Below are 19,564 nucleotides of genomic sequence, written 5' to 3' on the forward strand. Positions count from 1 at the left end.
CAATAATTTTTGGCTTAAAACAAACAAAAAAAAAATATTTACTTCAACCACATTTGAAATTCGCATTGCCTAGTTCACCTTATGTGGCCTAAATGTTTTTGAAAATAGCAGTTTTGGACAGTATACTGCTTTGTAAAAGTATGTTTTTTGTCAAATCAGAGTACTCCCGTCAGACGTCCATGGAAAATAAACTAAAACGATTTGAATTTAAGTCACAGATAAGTAGGCTAAAGAACTTAATTTGTCTCTTCCACGAATGGACACGAAGCTGATTACAGCGAAACGAAACTAAAGACAGCTAAATGTATCGCATCGACAACAGGAAGTAATACCTTGATATGAGCACCTGTAATACATGCTTTGAGTTCGACACTTGTGTACATGTTTGGGAAACCAGGAGATTTACAAGTTAAAATATTCCTTTTGGCCGTGGCATACACTGACAAGTATAGGTCCTGACTCGAAACAAAATGTCATATAGGAGCTATTTTAGCATAAAACCCCTCTCATGTTATCATTGTTGCGGCCAGGAGTTGTACGGTAACTAATTTCAATAAGCTTTGAATAAATTGCAGCGGCAAAGCAGTATTTAACACAGCTCTGGAAATTATTTTAATAAAAATTGGTTTAACAAAGTTTTGTGTATTAAGCATTGCACGAAAATATCTGCAGACCGTATGGAAGTTGAAATCTGCTTAACACAATAAAATTTTGTCAAAACAAAGAGCGTTTAATTATTTCCAGTAGTATTTCAACTAAAAAAAACGCTTCCTTATTGAAATCACAACTATATGAACAATAATTAAGTCTACTAGCCCCAAAACATAAAATCTATGGCAGTCAAGGAGTTTATGCACAATTTTACGTACACCAAGCAAACAGTTCATTATAATGACCAATTCGAAACACAGCTCGATCCGTTTCAATGAGGGGAAGGCCCGAATACGAAGTAGGAAAAATATGGAGCCGGCTACATTAAGAACGGGCCATATTAATCTGCCCAAAATAACCTCATTAGCGTTTATCCGAGCTGCAGCGGGGAATGGTCTGCACGAATTCCGGGGAGATAACCGAATTCCTAGTAGTGTCGTGGCGCTATGCGATTAGGAAAGGCGCAAAAAATAAACTGGAAAAGTCTCGTTTAAGAGCTTGAAAGGCTTGTATGCAGTCTTGTTGAAACAAGTGAATTTGTAGTGTGCCAATTTGTTGCATCGGGCGGGGTACACAGCAAAGTATTTTTAATCAACCAGGCAATTACACCCATAAATGCTAACCACAAAACATGTTATTTGTACATGCAATTTCTATGGTATATTCTTAGTTAATAAGTAAAGAGGTTTTGGTCTTGATGTTGCAACCATGCAGGCTTGGATTATTCTACTACACAATTATTTAAAAGAACCTATTTCCAGACATATAAACAACGTAGGCCTACCTGGAAAAATCATTTAATAGGGTTTCAAAGGAAGAAGTTATCTGCGAGACTGAATTTCCTGACACACCTCAAATAGTTTAATATCGGATTAGCAACTAACAACTAGTCGAAAAACGTACAGGCGCTGTCTACGAAAAAGCGGGCGTTTGCTTTTTTAATTGCTCAACGCTGAGGTATTTACAACTCCTTCAGAAGCAAAGGCCTGAAGCTACCCGTTTTCAAAAACTGTTACGTCACTGCTATGAAAGTAGAGTGGTACCAGATCACCGCGCCCGCAATTAATCCTAATTAAAATAACTCCCAACGGTCGCCTTCTAGCTACCACGATAGGAAATTTATCGCACCATGTGACGAAATATTAACTTACTTTTTTAACTTTACGGACTGAGCTGCAAATATTTAACAAATTACAACATTAATTTCCATAATTTTGCCAAAGACGCTTGGCGAAACGATATGTGCTATCAAGAATATCCGAGTTTTCCGGTCTGTTATAGTTTCACGATATAATTAGCCCCAATTTTGCTTTGGCACCTTTATACAGTTTACAATTTTCGATCTTTACATGAATCGGTTTCACACCTCTGTTGTATCTTCGGCAATCCAAGATCGACTTGTTATGGATTTTGCAATTGATTAGTGCTGTGGTTCTCAACCGGGGTGCCGCGTACCCCTGGTGAGCCATTTCTAATGCTCAAGATGTCGATAGGTATTGGAGGATTTTTAAGAATCTGATTTTTGCTTAATTGGTAAGCTCCTTTGATACAACTACTCATGTACGATTATAGACGATTAAATCAAATGACGTTTCCTACACGTTTAAAGTTGATTGTATTGTTACAGTTCCATTTTAGTAAAATAATCAACGAAAATTCCAGTTGTGGTGCCGAAAATATATTTATTATTTTTGAGAGGTGCCGTAAGCCCTAAAAGGTTAAGAATCTAAGGCTATTTACCAGTTTACCAGGGAAGGGTCTAATTTTGCAAACGAAGCTACAAAAAAATAAGAAAAACTGAAATTATTTACTGCAAAGTAACACAAACATAATATAAAACATGTAATAAATGTATAATTAAGTGTCTTAGACTCATAGTGTAGGGAAGATGTTAATCACAAAGATAAAAAAAAAAAAAAAAAAAACCCACAAAGATCCAAAGAATAACTAACAATCTCTATAAATTGACGTAGTAAGCAAGTAGTGGGGGATTGTGGCAGAATGTGGCCGCGGGCCACATTATCATGTAACACCAGAAACTGTTTGCGGGCCGCTCAAAGTCTCGTCTGCTTTAGAATGAATCGTTACTGCACTAGTGTACTATAGTAGTTTTGGAAACCTCTGTTCCAGAGATATCACCACGGAGTAATCAGACCGAGTTAAGAGCAATATCAACGTTAGAATGGAAAACAGTTAAGACCAAAATAAGATTAATACCTAACAGTCGTATATAAGTCCGAAATCCGTCAGAATAAGACCTATAAACAACACTTTATCAACCCCAAACCCCAACCCTAAGTACATCACTAACTCCCCTAATAATCCTAAACTATTTTATAATCCCCAAAATTCAAACCAAAACGGCGTCCAAACCAAAACGGCCCATGCCTGACCGACGGCCACAGGTCGCCCCCTACCCTCTACCTACAGTTCCGGGAACTATTTTAGACATTTAGGCCTTATTCGGATTAATTTAGGGCGTATTCCGATAGATTTATGCTTATTCAGACGATTTTGATCTTATTCTTTACTGTATATTACTGCTTATTTGACTTGCAGTAGAAAAATGACTTTCAGTAAGGCGACAAATTTCCTTCAGGGTCTAATACTTTTGTTCAGACAATGGAGTTGCGATATCACGAACTTGATGAAAGAGGTACAATTTTAAGTGGCTGTCATCACTGAAAAAATTTTACGAAATAACCTTGCTTTAGTATTATCCAGATGATCTGGAAATCACTGCCTGGAAAGTTGATTAATTTTGATGCACTGCAAAAATAACGCCATTTTAACGACGAAAGTAGCAAAGGAGCTCTAATGTTTAAAATTATTAATGGAAATAAGTTCATGTTTGCGTTTTCTAACGTATCTGTTGTATTAAGGATGCATCTTTGCCTGATGATTACTTCTAATTGTCCAGGCGAACGCTCAATGTCAGTCTTCAAAAGAGTACTGAGCCAAATGCGTTTCATCTATGGACCAAAATAGGTTGCATTCCTTAGCGTTACTCTAGATTTTAGAAAAAAATAGACAGCTAGAAAGTTTTCAACAGCTTTGCTTTATCTAAACTAAAGCTAGAACACATGTTAAATGAATCTGTTTGTTAAGTGAATCAAGAATCTTGTTTTATATTAATTCTGGTTGGCACAATAAACATAATAAAAACGACCAATAGGCCTCTATATGCCCTGCAGCCCCAGGTCCATGAAAACCTTAATCCGGTCCAGAGCTTACGCATAGGGTGGTTCACACTACACGCGTTTTGCTTTTAGCGTTCTGGTGCAAAACGCTAGAGTCGTCCAGTTCACATATAACGCATTGCCAGCGTTAACGGCAAATTTCCTCGCTCCTAACCGAAAGCGTCGAAGTTGAACTGTTTCAACTTCCGCAACAGAAATTTAAAAAAACGTTTTATGTTAACGCCCAACGCGTCTAGCGTTAACCTTACGAATAATGTCATCGACATTCAAACCTCTAACAACATCGTCACTATCTTTGCTCTAAAGGGACTTCTGCCATAAGACGGAAATAAGAACAACATCAACGTCGCAATAAAACACACTTCTGAATTAGACCAAATTAGGACCAATACCTAATAGCGGTATAGGCTACCGTATAAATTGAAATAAGTCTAAAACCCGTCAGAATAAGACCTATATAGCCAGAATCAGGCATAAGCAACACTTTACCTAGCCTCAAACCTCAACCATAAGTACATCACTAACTCCCTTAATAATTTTAATCCTAACCCATTTTCTAACCCCGCCCATTACCCACCAATAACCCCAAACAGGGCCAAAAACCCAATGCAAAAACAGCGGCGCCAGTCAAACTAAGGCGTCTAAACGTCGACACCAAAACGGCCCAGGCCAGACCTAACAGAGCTCCTGACCTATCCATACCCTCTCTATACAGTTTCAGGCGTTAATGAATTTCGGATTTTGGCAGATTTAGGTCTTATTCAGAGGATTTTGATCTTATTCTTTACTGGGCAGTAGTAATCTGCGTATTTGGCATTATTTTTATGGGTTTATCGATTTTACTGCTTTAGGTATTCGTTTCCTCGTTTCCAGTATAAATGAAGCGGTTCATTTATCTACTCACACACAAGGGACATATTGACTCGACTCAGTCATTCGTTTTTAAGCAAAAACTGAAGGCCCACTGGTACTGGATCTGCTTCACTACCAGCCTTACGAAAGTTTAACCTTCAAAAATTAAGGGGCGAATTTTTTCAGGGCCTAAGGCTATAGCCTTATTAGCCTATTGGTTAATCCGGTCCCGTGTGTATAATAGGTATAGATGGGCGTTAGCTTTCAGTTTAAAATAATATGGAAGTTTCGTTAGTTCAAATATTGTGTTTTTCCGTCACTTACTTTAAATTATGCTGTACAGCTAGTTGGTGCCACACTGAAACGTTTTATATCTTGGGTAGGTATAAATTTTGTGAACTGGTAGAATCAGGGCTGCGGAATCGGACTAGGGACTCGAAGGAGTCGGTTTGTTTTGCCGGAGTCGGACTCGAGTAAGACCACCTAAAACTACCAGAGTCTGACGTGCGAATGTGCCGTTTTAAATTTTAATCGGATATGGCCGCGAACTAAAAATTTTGAAGGCGGAATAGCATATGGTGGATATTTTCCAACCGTGTATTGTGAGTAAATTAATTATATGACACCCCTATAAGTGAATTGCTGAATATCAACCTTATTTCGTTACATAAGTTGGGGGAATACAGGCTGTAGAGTCTGAGCCGGACTTGGGACTCGACGAAATCATACATTTTGCCGGAGTCGGATTCGGGAGTCGGAATCGGGTTATTTTTAACCGACTCCGCAGTCCTGGGTAAAAATCATACCCAACTTTTTAACATAGCGTTATAAAACCGTGTTACGCCTTGTCATAATTTATTACGAATATCTCACGAAAAGAGTTTCAATTGATGTCGAAACTTTGACACATTTTACCAAGACACAACTTCTTAATATATACACATCACGATCGTGGCGTAACGATGACGTCACAGGATAATTATGACGTAGTTTTAACATGTTAGCGTCACTGTAAACTAATGACGTAGCAATAATAAAAAAAGAATTGTTCGTAATATCATTGGGGGTTCATTTTCAATAGTACTTTTTTTCCATAATTTAGCGAAAAGTTACGTCACATCCGGGCGATGACGTCAAACACCTGTGACGATACAGCAAATCCCGACAAATGACGTCATAATAAACCTCGCTGAGAATTCAGTGGTATAGCACGATGCGTTGTTCAGCAACGTAGAGTCAAACGCAACGATGCAAAAGGGGGAGTGGGTTGCAGGAGGTGGAACGGCAGCGGCTGCGGCGAGCGGCTGTTCCGCTTCACTCCTTCCTGCGTTTGCTTTTGTCGTGATCCGACTTGGATTTGCTGCTGGAATCGCTTGGACGCTTGTGCGGCTACAGAGGCATGTGGGTCGGTTATTTGTGAGGAACGAGACAAATAGGTTGTGTATTTCGAACAATTACTGTAGTAGTGGAGTCACAGCGTTATAACACAAATCCAGTATTGTACAAGCAAGATTTTCTTTTGCAAGCCTTAAAATTATGTTTTTACTGAAATACACGAAAACGTCCATGAGAGGCGTGGTAAACGATCAACAGTAGAAACAGATGCGGTTGTGAAATCGGTAAAAGCGCTGTATAATGAAAATACAGTTTCATTTTTGTTTTTTATTGATATTTATTGATTTCGCCCTAAAGATGCTATTTTCATGTTTGTTTTTTCTCAAAACATCGGGTAGCGAATATAAAACGAAGTAACGGAAAACCATCGACCTGAACCGACCTGTTTGGATGGCATGAGCTTATGCCTAATTACAGTTGGAAATGTTTTTTTTTTAACATTTTAACAAAAAGTAATTTAATCATTTTTTTAACCAAGTTATAGTTTGGCTTTATAGTAACGACTAGGGTTCCAATAATATGAGATTTGAACCGATAATAATAATCGACACGCACCAAGTGTCAGTGTCGGTAGTCGCCCGATACTAAAGGTCGTATCGGTGCTGATTTGATCCCAATTATTAAATATTTAGCTGTGATTTGACATAATATGCAGCAATTCATACCTTGAAAGATAAATTTATTAAAAACTAATACGGTAACGACTGGAGGTAACTAAACTGGTTGCCGGTAAAGCAAATTTTGCCTAATAACCTAAAAATACCCATAAACCAGCGGTTCTCAACATCAACTTTCCTGCCGGTCCGCCAAATATATTACAATTTTATATCTCAATTGCAAAATGCAAGATGTTGAAGGCTTCTCTATAAAACAGTTTCGTAATTTGCAGAATGGTGACATAACATAGAGTTGATGGTCTACTTTAGACTTTATCAAACGTCACAATGCTGCACGTGTAGTGCCCAACTGTTTAAAAGTGGGTTGCAGCTCATTGAAGTCTAAAATTGAAAACCAGTTGTATGTAAAAACTGAAAATCTTTTAGTTAAATACTTATGCCGTTAATATATTTTGGTCCACCGGTCCGCAAAATTTGTTTTGAAATTTTACCGGTCCGTAAGCTAAAAATGTTGAAAACCACTGCTATAAACGTTTTAATTTTTACTTTTTTTCTATTTTTTTTTTATTGTTTTCAAATTTTTTTATTTGACCACAGTAAGACGTCATTTTGAATTCGATAGGATCGCAAAAATTTTTGTCCAAAATATCGGCTATCGAAATGGGAATAAAATGTCAAGTATCGGACATCTTTATAGTTACGACGTAGCACAATCGAAGACAATTCGAATGGCCTCCACGTTAAACTGACGTTTATCGTTAAAAAGGAGTTTGAGTGTTTCTCTAAGATTCGGGTGAAGGAAGTAAATAACGAAGTACTTCAAGTGCGGTGACAGTTAAACCGACCTGTTTCGATTGCTTGGCTTGTTCCATGAACTTGTTGAGTCCGAACAGATCTTCGTCCTTCTCGAATTGAACGGGACCCTCACGCTGACGACCCGGGTCTGCCCCCTTGAACCCTTTGTCGGGAACGAACCTGACAAATTTTGGGGGTGAAATTAGGGGGCGAGTTGGTTATCCACCACAAACTTTAATTTTTTTTATCAGAGGACTTTCTAATTTTTAAAGCGGCGCGATTCTGTAATATTGTGGGGACTGCAAGCTGCTTATAACAAAACCAAATATTTTGTGGTAGTGGTACTGCGAAGCAGGGTATAACATACCAAAACTTTTCACTGTAAATAACAACATATATATATATATTTGCGGGCATAAAGTTCTATCGCAGATTTTTTTTATTGCAGACTTTGCGTTCGTTTTGTGACTACGTAGGTGTATAGCACATTCTAGCGGCTGAACGCTTTTCCACAATAATAAGTGTCCTGGTGGCCATGTGTGTCCCTGATGAAGGCTTGCCGTATAGTAAGCCGAAACGTTGTTTTTTGACAAATACATACCAGAAGAACTTATTTTTATTATGTAATCATCTTATTCGCGGCAATTTTTTTAAACTGTAGCTTTCAATATGGAAAACTCCCTCGTTCAGAGCCGAGTTAGCCCAAAAAAGCGCCTTAATTGATTACTTTTCATAATCATTGCACAATGCTGTGATCATCTGAACCATGATTCGTGTGCTATTTTCTAAACCATATATAATATGTTTTTCCGAACGACTTTAACATTTTTTTTATCTTAAATAACGCTTAAAAAATTGTAAAGGTTCCGGACTTGTATTTGCATATTTGGCAAGAGTTTAGCTAGTCCTGACTGTCAGTGAGTAAGGTAAATAATAACGGTTCAAATATTATTGGATAAAAAATCAAATAGACCTGGTGTTTAAATTTGCGAAGGAAATCTGAAGACCAGCCAACTAAAGTTCGCGTCTAGAATTTCGTCTTTTTAGGGTTTTTTTGCAATCGTCTTCTGGTGATCCATCAGAAACCATCCATAAAGTTTGAACCATCCACAGTAAGTAGTGTCTCACCTGTTGCTTTTAATAAGCTTATCGATGTCGTCGTCTCCGTACATTTCCTTGTCCTTATCCTTGGTGGGTCTGTAGATGCTGCTTCCCACTTGGGTTTCAGAGCGCCAAGGCTTGTCGTAAACGTTGTAACCGTCGTCGTTGCCCCCGTCGAACCCGCTGTCCATGCCCTGGGTAATTTAAGGGGTTAACACACAGGTTCTTAAACTGTGCGTGTATTTAGTTTGGCAAGGGCGTGTTACAATAATTCCGTTGCGTATAGAAACTCCATCGCGATATGGATTTGCTTACAGATATTGTTATCTCCTGACATATTGTAAAGTTGAACTTAATGTTACGAAAAAATAAAGCAATTGGTTTTTTAATCTTTCGAAAATGAATGAATTAATATTGGTATAAAATTTATAAAAAATTGTGAAATCCCTATGGCTTGGTGCGTCTCAAGTGCAAGCAAAAAATACCTCTGGATTTGATCTTTGATGATTTGTGCGAAAATAGCGTCTTTACTTTAATTGTTCGCGGTAAAGAAAAAGAGGCCAACCGGCCCGTTGGAATCGGTTAGATTCTTGTATAATAAATTGCGGTAAGTTTCTAAAACTGGGATATTTTCTCGCAAAAAGTGGACGTTTATATTGCCCGCTGGAAACGTTAGAATCTTTATTTTTTTGCGCGAAAAGTTTTGTCAGTCGGCGCCATTTTTGCTGTTTTTAGTTGTGGCTGACAGCCGGCTGATTTAGCTGTGTAATCTGGCTTGGTGAGAAGAGTTTGAATTAGCTTTTCCATGACCCTTTTAAAATCACTCTAATAAACTTTATTTTCGTGAGCCTTGTCCAACAGATAAATAGTAGTAGGTCGTGTTTTAGAGTTCTCATTCAGTAAAATATAACTATCTGCTGCTAATAGAATGGCAAGTAGTTTTGTTTACACACAAAAACTACATCTCAGCTGCGATTTTCACAGCTTTTTTACCCTGCTTCTGTTGAACAAGCGTTGGTCGAACTGTGTTTCTTGTGCTGTCCTTGTATTGGGAAGACCGAGGGCAATCTTTTCACTGATGTCTCGCTCTTCACGAAGGCGACTCCTGTGCAAAACAAAAAGTTCAACATTTAGAAATCACAAACACTACTTTTTAACTTTTTAACGTTTTAACTGTCACCTTGCGCCGTGTCTCGCGACATGACAACATTATGCTGCATAATTGACAAATTTTTATTTTTGGGAATCGCAACAGCTAGAGCGCAGTACAAAGTTTACAAAGAAATTCATAGTTTTTTGTTCCAGGATGCAGGAAAAGACCGTAAGGTACAACGAGTCAACTGCACCCTAAAAAGATTAGTATAATTTATAAACGATTTCTGCGTTAAGTATAAAGTTAATTAATAACGAAATTACAAACACCGCATTCAAGCAAAGTCCACTAACAGGTTTTGGAAACGCATTCTCCGTTTGTTTCGTTTCACATCAGCTGTTTTTTATTCAGGTTTAAATATAAGATCGTAAAGCAGCAAAACGTATTCACCGTTTTTCACTTGCAATACCGTAACCGTATAGTTGTAGTTACACTACTGATTGACTGTATAGTTGCAATAAAATTTACACTGAAAAATGTCACCCGAATAGGTGGTCGGAACGTTGGTACTACTTTACAATTGAAACAATGCCTGGCAGCAACAGTATTATTTATTCACCGTTTTTCAGGGGCAGCCCTCGCGATGTTCCTCTCCCTGGCACGATCACGATGCCGTTCTTGTCGGATCTCATCACGCTCTTTAACCTCCTTGTCGTCTAATCAGGAAAAAATTATTAAAATCTTTGTTTTAAATTTATGTTTTTTAAAAATATTTTTAAGTTGACGGTTCGGCAAAAATTCGTAGGATACGCAAACAAATAAAAATCCAATTCTGCATAAAATATTTGAATCAACATTTAAGATAGAAAATTCTATAGCCTACAGTAATGTTGGAACTCAGTCCATATTTGGATGGTCCCTCTACAGATCGAGCTATGCAGGCTCTAAGGAGATCAAGTGTCAAGCAAGTCATAGTTTTGTATATTATCACATTTTACTTGGGAGAAAAGATACTCGTGTTTAAATATCGTGTAGAGGTGTTTGAGTTAATAGTCAATCCGGTTTATTTAGAGCTGTAAAAGTATATAATCTTATCATAGTTGAGAAAATACCAGGTTATACTTATGAACAACATACGCATTCTTACCACTATTTGGTCAAAAACGGGAGTTATAGTTAAAGTAAAGATAACAACTGGGAAAGCAACTGGAGTTTGAGGACTAAAACAGCCCAAACCTTTATCATCCTTCTTGATACCAGCCCTCTTGTTTCGAGCTTCTTCAGCGAGTTGTCGAAGTTGTCGTTCCTTGGCTTCCTTTTCCTTGGAAGCGACCTTCCTTTCCACTTGAGCGCGCATCTCAACCGCTTCACGAGCCTAAGGAGGAAAATAAATCAGTTAGGAGTGCACTAAACACTTTTATCTGTAGGTATATATTTGTTTTTTTAGCTTATTTAAAGTTGTTCATTGAGGGTTAGGTCTAATTTTAATGTTTCAAAATAAACTTGGGTATTTGCATAAACTGTTATCTTCTTCCACTTAAAAAGGCATTAGAAAACTGTTTTTAATTAATTACTAGTTAATTGCCTGGTCATTTAATGCGTTCTTAACTTCTGTAAATAAAAAGGGACCAAAAATACAAAACGCATTTTTATTTGTTAAATTTTGATGCGCCAGTTACTTGAGATATACTAAAGATTTGTTTCAACCCAACAATATTGTATTACCTTTCTGTCAGCAATGTAGAGCGCTTCGGCCAGTTTTGCAAAGTTTTCGTTGATGTGAACACTCTGTAAACCTCGTCCATCTGCAGCAAGACGTTTGTCCAATGGAATGGTGTGACCCTTGGTTGCAAATAATAGACATTAAGAGTAAATTCAATAGACTTAATCTTTAAACTACATTAATGTAATTGGTGTGCTTCAAATGAGACCTAATAATTGTAAATCTTAATATTGAAACACTTAATTGCAAAATACTAAAAAAATATAGAAGATCAAGAATGCTTTGTGGTATATTGCGTTTTTTGAGGGAATTTAACGATTTTATTTTATTCCTTTTGCCAAGCGGTAAAATTAACTGTCGGATGGGCAAACAATATGCTGATTTTTTTATTGTACTAATGTGCCTTTTTACCATTAAAAAACTAGCTTTAAATGTTGCGTTTTTGAAAGGAATTTAATATTTTCAAGACAATTAAAAACAACCAGCTGTCCAACTGAAAACCCTGTAAATCCGCTCTGTAAAGTAACGTTACCTTTGCATTCTTCCAGTTCGATATACAGGGGGGGACTTTCCAATCCTGCTGCTCTTTCACCGACAACTTTCGGTTTGGTGAATGCATAACTGGGGCTGGTGGGCTCGGGGGACCCTGGGGTAACTTTTTGTTTGTTCTGCGCAAAACAACAACAATTTTCCATATATTTGTAACCAGGCTTGGGGAGCTAAAGTTAAACAGCATAAGCCCTGAAGTCTGAATCTAGGTGAGGAGCCATCAAAACCTATTTAATGGCTCCAGAGCCACTAAACACATATCCAAGGCTCAGCAAAATGGCTTGAGCTCTGGCTCCAGCAAAAATGCTTGAGTTCAGAGCTATGGAATCCAGCTTCTCAGCCCTGTTTGTAACTAGTGGTAAGTAGAAGTATATTGAAAGGGCTTGCATTGTGGTCATTTTAATAGGAAAAAATATGTTAAAAAATTAATTCTTCAGATTAATGTGCATTGTTAATTTTTATTTTTTGTATATATTTTAAACATAAATATTTTTTATACATATATAATAAACTAATGGTTTTAATTCAATAAATTTTTTAGTTTTCTTGTTTTCTTCGTTAATAAATGTCAACTTGCCAAATAAAAATACATTACTCACTTGAACTTAGGAGGCTCCATTGGATCTTTCTGCATTTCAACCATACGGATCACTCGCTGTTTGGCTCCAGAGTTAAAAGCAACTCCTTGTTGTGAAGGAGTATATCTGACAAAAAAAGATCAAAAAGTTAAAAAATGTAATTATAAGTTATAAATGCATCCTTGATATGAGTAAAACAGGGCTTGGGATGCTTTTTTAAACAGATTTCATTTAATGTACATTCTTGTATGCTGCTTGTAGTACAATTAGGTCCCATTCAACAAGCATTTGCACATTTTTTGTTTGTAATAGTAGTTATTGAAGGTATATCTGCACTATACACATATAAAGAAAAGCCTTTAAACAAAATGAAAGTAATTTCTGCAAATCTATACCTGATATATTGAGCAGGTGCACGCTGTTCTGCCCTCTTGACTGGCATTGCTGCTGACACTTTGTCATTCGTTAATTTCTCCAGTGCCAATCTGGTTGATTCTGTTTGCTGTTAAGGTAAAGCATAACAATTACATCAAAATTTGCTTTTTCAGGTTGCAAGCACTTTATTTCTATCTAGTAGTTTTTAAACCAACAAAGGTGATCATTTCAATCAGACTATTTTGCGACAGTTATTACTAAGCTTTTCGAAATGCCAATGAGCTTAACATTTTGCCTAGCACTGTAAGGCCTTACTTCAGTACAGGGCAGTAAATTGATTATGTAACGATATCTTCTTTTAAGTACTTTTACGTTTTACCAAAGCTCTAGTTTAGTGATGGCAAAAAAAATCCTCCTAATAAGTAATATTTGCAAGGATGTTAGGAATGAAATTTGTATAATTACTAAACAAAATTGCCCATAATTGTACAAACATATGTATAAAAGTTGCCTAATTTCTACCAATTGTTTAAAATGATCATTTTGCTTTTATGAAGACCATATGAAATTGCAACATTTGTGAATCCTTACCTCTCTAATTGCATCCTCATCAGGTCTTTGTAGATCTGGGTCATCTTCGTCAAGAATTTCTTTCGGAACAAGTTGTGAGAATTTGCTGTGCACGACTCTGTCCTTGCTGTGGCCTTGGCGGGCGATCATGTCATAACGAATCTTTCCTTCAGAGTCGAGTTGTACTGCTAGGGCCTCTTTTTTCTTCTTACTTTTTCCCATGCCCTACAAATTTAAGATAAAATCAAACTGCTGTCTTTAAATTGTCATTGATAATTACTGGCTCTGTTTGGTCTTAGTGTGATGCATATTTCAATGTGATTTATCACAAAAAGATGATATCATCCCAATTTACTCATAAAAATTCCAGTTTGTTGGTTTTGTGGTAGCTCTGTAATAATAACGCTTGATCAGCCCCTTTTCTCTAGCAGGAAGCAATTAGTTTAAAAAAGTTTTTTTTAGTGGAGAATGACAGTATGTTTTGAAATAAAATTACTTATGGGGTTTTTGTTATATTACAATATGGTAACATTTTATTAAAATAAGTAAGACACTTGACCTGTATGAAATGAAAAATTTGTTATTTATATTTTATTTATGGAAGAGGCTATTTAACCGAATCGCTTTTTACATTTGTACTATTACAGAATTATTTATTGATTTGGGTTAGGGTTAGCGTTTGGGTGGTTGTAGTATTACTTATATTAAAGTTTTTTTTTGTTTTGCATAATTTCAATGATTTTTTTTTTTTGGTGGGAAACCGATTTAAATTACTTGTTAGCCTGGTAATAGTGCAAAAAATTGCCTATAGGCTATTTGACCGGAATGCTCTTTAAACCGGGCATCCATTAGTAATTAAATGTCTATTTGAACTAGTTTAATGTCCGGGTGCAGAACTTTAGCATATAATTTTAGGCAAAAAAATGCCTACTGGTCTGGAATCCTACCACACTTTCATCCGGGTTTTGATTGCTAACATTTTTTGGGTTAGGATACTAGTTAGCGTTTGGGTTAGGTTGAGGCAAGTATTACTATGATATTTATTCTTCCATATTTCTTCCTGGCAATTTTATTTTAACAACTCATTTTGCTGCTGTAAAAAAAGTGGTAGGATTCTAGATTAGAACAGAACCAAAAAATGTACTCATTATTTTTGTCGACTAAGTTATAAAATGCAGACACCAGATAGCCAGACTGCATTCAATAATTTGTGGCCACCAAAGATTCATGCCAAATTGTTTTTGGGCTGAAATCCCATGCCAAAATAAGATGACATATATACGCCAAAAACGACAATCGTTTTTGGTAAATTTACTAGGTTGGCAATATTTACACTTGACGCCACTGACATGAGTTTGGGCAAGCATTCAATGTCAAGAATCTCTGATGGCCAGGTTGGAAATAAGGCTTGGGCAGGGGATTTAATCTCAACCGCGGTCAGAGCCGCGCATTTCATGTAAATACAACATAAAAGGAGTTAGCCACGAAAAAACAAATGCGCAAAACTTTTGTTGCGCTTACATTTTAGTATAACTTACTACATTTTCAGCCATATGAAAATTTTACAAATCATGTTATTACAGCTGCGCAAATTTGGCTGGAAATGTTACTATAGCCGCGCAATTTCCAGCTGCAAAATGATCTTCCCCGTGCAAAATCCAAAGTTTCCAATCTGGATTGAGGGGAAGACACTAAAATGCAATTGGGCCAGACAGGTCGGAGATCCACTTTACAAATTACTAACCAGAGGAAACTGAACAACAGGAATCTCTGGGAATGCTCCTCCATCTCCGAAATCACGATCCGCTCTCGGAATAAAACCTTTGCGGTGGCCATACGGCGGTGGTTCATATCTCATAGATATTACAGCTTTCGATGTGGTTTGTAGTGGTTCCAACTGGTCGTAAGTGACCTGCGTTGGCTCAGGCAACAAGCTAAAACAGCAAAGAGTACATGTAAATTTGCTTACGGTAATAGATTTCTTGGCGCTGGTCCAGAATCTCTCCACATTTTTGACCGTGGATTCATATAGCTAACAATATTTGGGACAGGGAGAGAGTTAACGTTTGAGTTTATCAAAACTTAAAGTATTATAATTATATTTATTTGTACATATTTATACCTTCTATGCAATTTCAACTTTTGACAACTCGTTTTGTTAGTGTTAAAATAAATGTGGTAAGGTTCTAGACCAGCGCCGATTTCTTTAAACTTTTTCCTTGTAATGTATCATGTAAAGTTTCAAAACAACAAAATTGATTCAAAAAAGTAGCGAGAATAAACGTTTTTCAAAAATGAGAAACCTTGTACGTTATTTTAAGTCTTACCTCGAAAGTGTGGCCATGATTTTCTCACTGTTTCATGAAAGTAATCGCTGTAACACAAAATTGAACCGCAAAACTAAAACACAAAAAGCAAGCGCGAATAAAATCCCTTCACACTTTTCTTGACTTCTTACGCTGGATGAGCGAAGCGTGCTCTTTTTAATAAAAAGTATTGCATCAAAATATTAATGCGCTCGTCTATTTCGATTAAATGTTGTTTCATAAATTCATACAACAGAGTTAACTTAACCTAGACTTTGTTGTTTATAACCTTCGTTGCTAAATTTCCAAATATTCGCATTTATCTAGCTCACTCAAGTTTGTATCTTCCTATTGACGATTTTTTCTTTTTTCTTTTTGTTATTCTGCTTTTTTTTCTTTTTCATAAATTTCCCTTCATTCCGATTTTGCAACTGTGCTGCGCGTTACACGTGTACTGTGTATGGCAAATCGTATTTTTTGTTATTGCCGGTTGCGTGCAATTTAGAACAATGGGAAAACGATATTACTGCGAATATTGTGAACGGGCATTCCAGGATAACCTCACAGCTCGCAAAAAACACTTAATTAGTGGTGCACATTTACGAAACAAGCAGTCTTGGTACGCTAAATTCAGAGGTATGTTTCTATGTTATGTTGTGCAAACTTGTTTAAAATTAATAGTTGTTTCGTGGTTACCAGACAAAAAACAAATATTGGAGGACAACATTAACAAGAAACCGTGTCATAAATTTATGTCCACCGGCGAATGCCCGTTTGGAAACAATTGCAAATACCGTCATCTCACTGATACAGAAATTCAGCAAATTCAAGGTAAAAATGATATAACCTAGCTGGTTAACTATATACTAGTTAAAAAAGTCTGGTATTAAAAAGTAAGTATTTATCAACTGTTTTTTTTTTAATCTAATGTTTTGTAGCTTTCATGGAAAAACTAATAGTTTTATCTTATAGGGTAAAATAAATTTTAGTTAACATAAATGAAATAGATCTCTGCCTAATTAATATCTTTGATTCAATGGAGAATGAAGACAAATCCATTCTTGTGATTGAGCCTTTTTATGGTGGATCCCACAAGCAGTTGGTAGATTTAATAGTTGATTTCGTCAACACAAAAAGTAGTTGCACTGCACTTGATTTGTTTCACTTGCCCGCCAAGAAATGGCAATGGAAAGCACGCACCTCTGCCCTGTATTTTGCTCAGAAAATTGACTTGTCAAAAAACTACAAAGTCCTATTCTGTAGCTCTGTATTAAACCTTTGTGAATTGCTGGGGCTTTGTCCAAGCCTTGCATCGGCCAAAAAGATTGTGTACTTTCATGAAAACCAGTTAGTTTACCCGGTCAGAAACCGCCAAGATGGTGATTTCCAGTACGGATACAACCAGATTCTCACGGCAATGTCAGCGGACTGTGTTTACTTTAATTCTCATTTCAACATGGAATCCTTTCTTTCTAATATAAATGGGTTCCTAAAGTTGATTCCTGACCACCGGCCTTCAGATTTGGCAGGGTGTTTGAAACACAAATGTCAAGTCCTCTATTTTCCAATTGCAAATGTGCCAAAATTGGTACTTGAAAGTGAAAAGTTTGAAGATCTGCAAATTGTTTGGGCTCACAGGTGGGAACATGATAAGGATCCGGAAACATTTTTCAAAGTGTTACTTGAACTAAAAGAAAACGGATTCAAATTCAAAGTTTCCATTTTGGGAGAACAGTTTGCGCAAGTCCCAGACATTTTTACACATGCAAAATCGAATCTAGGTGAATCATATATATGGCATTGGGGCTATTTGAACAACAAAGATGATTACTTTAGAATTTTGCAAACAAGTGACGTTTCAGTTTCAACTGCAAAGCATGAGTTTTTTGGTGTATCAATGATGGAATCAGTGATGTGTGGATGCTTTCCGCTATGTCCAAATCGCCTTTCCTATCCAGGACTGTTCCCAAAGTGCTGTTTGTACAACACAGAACGGCAACTGTACAAAAAGCTGAGGGACTACTGCAAAAATAAATCACTGTGCAAGACGCACTATAAGGATGCTAACTTTGACTTGGATAAATTTTCTTGGTCAAAATTGGAGTCACAATATAAAAGCGCACTTATATTTTAGAATCAAACGTTTAAATAAAATTTCTGCTATTTGAAGGCCATATTTTATTAATAAATTTTACAATGTTGTTTACAATAGATTTCTGTGTTGTTGTTTTTTTTGTTTTTTTTTTACATAATTTGCAATCTACCTTCTATAACTTATGTTTTTGTAACTGTTTTTTTTTTTTTTTTTTTTTTTTATCATAAATAAAACATAAAATCAAATATTGACAAACAAATGATAAAAATATTGTGACTGGCAAATTATCTGCATCTGTGTTACATAGAAATGAATGTAATTTTCTCAGAAGATGTATTTACCGTTAAAATCTTCAGGGAAGTGTTTACTTTAATATATTTTGCAATATTGATATTCCAATTGTTTTTATTTGCAGAAGAAAACTCGAGCGGTGCCCTTCCACCCACCGACACACTTTTAAAGAGCTGGTCCGCCAAAGTGCAAAAACGGCATACAAAAGCTAAAGAAGACAACAAAGCTTCTTCTGCAGAATCCTCATCAGAAGAAGAACCTGAGGTGGAATACAATCTTCCTCCAGGAGTAGATCTTCCTCCATCACTCAAGCCTCCACCTCCCCAAGGATGGAGAATCAAGTGTGAAGAGCTAGAAGAGTGGGGTTGAGTTTGCTTGTCAAGTGGAGGGATGAAGTTATCTTCCTATTTGTTAAGCTAGTCCAGGGTTTATCATGGGGCGCTCAGTTCCTATGAGGGGATCATGTAGCAGTCATAAGAAGTCCATGAGCTTATAATATTTCAGTTATATTCAAAATTGTGGTTTAGATTATGACTTGAGAAACACCTTGCAACGTATTTTTCTGAAGGCTGAGAAGGAAAGAGGCCTCCGTGGAAGAAGGGAAAGTTTGGATTCGCTCGTCTGGTCTTACAGCCTTGAAATAATTCCAGGATGTGCATTGGTCTGTGTGTGGCTCAAAATGTAGTTTGGAAGAAGCTTGTAATTAGTTCTGTTGTAAATTAGCAAAATCTTTGCTTGTGTACGAATGACGTTTTTATTAAAACTTTTTAATTTTATGTTGCTCGTATGCCTACTGATACGAAATAAAATAAAAACTAGTGGACCCAATACGTTCCAATGTTCGTCAGGAGTTTATACCTAATTAATGTAAACATGATTGTTTTCACCTACCTACAACTACGTGGACACAACATGAAACTGGTCGGTATTAAGTTCTAATTTTATTTTGGCTCCACTGTGTTTAATGTTCTGATATATTAACTGCCTGAAGGTCCAATACCATTATGTAATTGGTTGGTGTAAATTAGCTAAATGTAGAGACCATTGTCACGTTAAACCAGGTATTCAATCATAAAAATACAAGGAGCTATCCGTAGTGGTTTCTCTTCATGTTACCCTCTAAATATGTGTAGCCCAATTGGTAGAGCGACGGCCCCCGTATGACGTGAGTTCGAACCTCTCTGTAGGCTAGTTGTTGTTTTCCAAGGCTGGCTTAATTGAACATCCTTAATTGATCTACTGGTTTGGTTGATCTGCAGAAGACTTACGGCGTAAGAAATAAATTATAATTTTTCTTTTAAAGAAAAGTTCATTAAAAAAAAAAAAACTGATTTACTCCCCAGCAAAAATAAATTTCTGTGAAACCACGAATT

General features: G+C 36.6%; 3 protein-coding genes across 4 annotated transcripts; 2 read left to right on the forward strand and 1 right to left on the reverse strand.

The window, feature by feature from the left end:
- Nucleotides 1-5,919: 5,919 nt before the first annotated feature.
- Nucleotides 5,920-15,955, reverse strand: LOC146139330 (SNW domain-containing protein 1-like). Of its 2 annotated transcripts, none has more exons than XM_083391266.1 (13): nt 15,827-15,955; nt 15,244-15,433; nt 13,521-13,724; nt 12,950-13,056; nt 12,576-12,680; nt 11,960-12,095; nt 11,430-11,546; nt 10,941-11,079; nt 10,324-10,420; nt 9,605-9,716; nt 8,639-8,805; nt 7,561-7,690; nt 5,920-6,083 (listed from the first exon to the last, which is right to left on the reverse strand). In XM_083391266.1, exons 1-13 carry the CDS (start codon nt 15,841-15,843, stop codon nt 6,018-6,020), a joined length of 1,587 nt encoding a protein of 528 aa, XP_083247392.1. In that variant the 5' UTR covers nt 15,844-15,955; the 3' UTR covers nt 5,920-6,017. The 2 variants fall into 2 exon arrangements, with proteins under 2 accessions (XP_083247392.1, XP_083247391.1); XM_083391265.1 differs by having other exon boundaries at nt 5,920-6,092.
- Nucleotides 15,956-16,243: 288 nt separating this feature from the next.
- Nucleotides 16,244-18,929, forward strand: LOC146139331 (zinc finger matrin-type protein 5-like). The gene is made up of 3 exons (XM_083391503.1): nt 16,244-16,441; nt 16,505-16,636; nt 18,316-18,929. The coding sequence occupies exons 1-3, from the start codon at nt 16,315-16,317 to the stop codon at nt 18,558-18,560; spliced, it is 504 nt and encodes a 167-aa protein (XP_083247629.1). The 5' UTR covers nt 16,244-16,314; the 3' UTR covers nt 18,561-18,929.
- On the forward strand, nt 16,809-17,939 carry LOC146139332 (tRNA-queuosine alpha-mannosyltransferase-like). The gene has a single exon (XM_083391514.1). The coding sequence runs from the start codon at nt 16,842-16,844 to the stop codon at nt 17,937-17,939; it is 1,098 nt and encodes a 365-aa protein (XP_083247640.1). The 5' UTR covers nt 16,809-16,841.
- Nucleotides 18,930-19,564: the final 635 nt, after the last annotated feature.

The sequence above is a fragment of the Ascidiella aspersa genome, chromosome 6, assembly GCF_963924565.1.
Source record: "Ascidiella aspersa chromosome 6, kaAscAspe10.2, whole genome shotgun sequence".
NCBI lineage: Eukaryota > Metazoa > Chordata > Ascidiacea > Phlebobranchia > Ascidiidae > Ascidiella > Ascidiella aspersa.

Bases quoted from the DNA above. Each gene is read 5' to 3' on its own strand.
- LOC146139330 (XM_083391265.1), bottom strand. The intron at 12,681-12,949 runs GTATAGATTTGC...TTTTTTTGTCAG, and splicing joins GCACCTGCTCAATATATCAG to ATATACTCCTTCACAACAAG. The intron at 12,096-12,575 runs GTGAGTAATGTA...TGTTTTGCGCAG, and splicing joins ATGGAGCCTCCTAAGTTCAA to AACAAACAAAAAGTTACCCC.
- LOC146139331 (XM_083391503.1), top strand. From the start codon at position 16,315: ATGGGAAAACGATATTACTGCGAATATTGTGAACGGGCATTCCAGGAT. The intron at 16,442-16,504 runs GTATGTTTCTAT...CGTGGTTACCAG, and splicing joins TTGGTACGCTAAATTCAGAG to ACAAAAAACAAATATTGGAG. The intron at 16,637-18,315 runs GTAAAAATGATA...TTTTATTTGCAG, and splicing joins AGAAATTCAGCAAATTCAAG to AAGAAAACTCGAGCGGTGCC.
- LOC146139332 (XM_083391514.1), top strand. From the start codon at position 16,842: ATGGAGAATGAAGACAAATCCATTCTTGTGATTGAGCCTTTTTATGGT.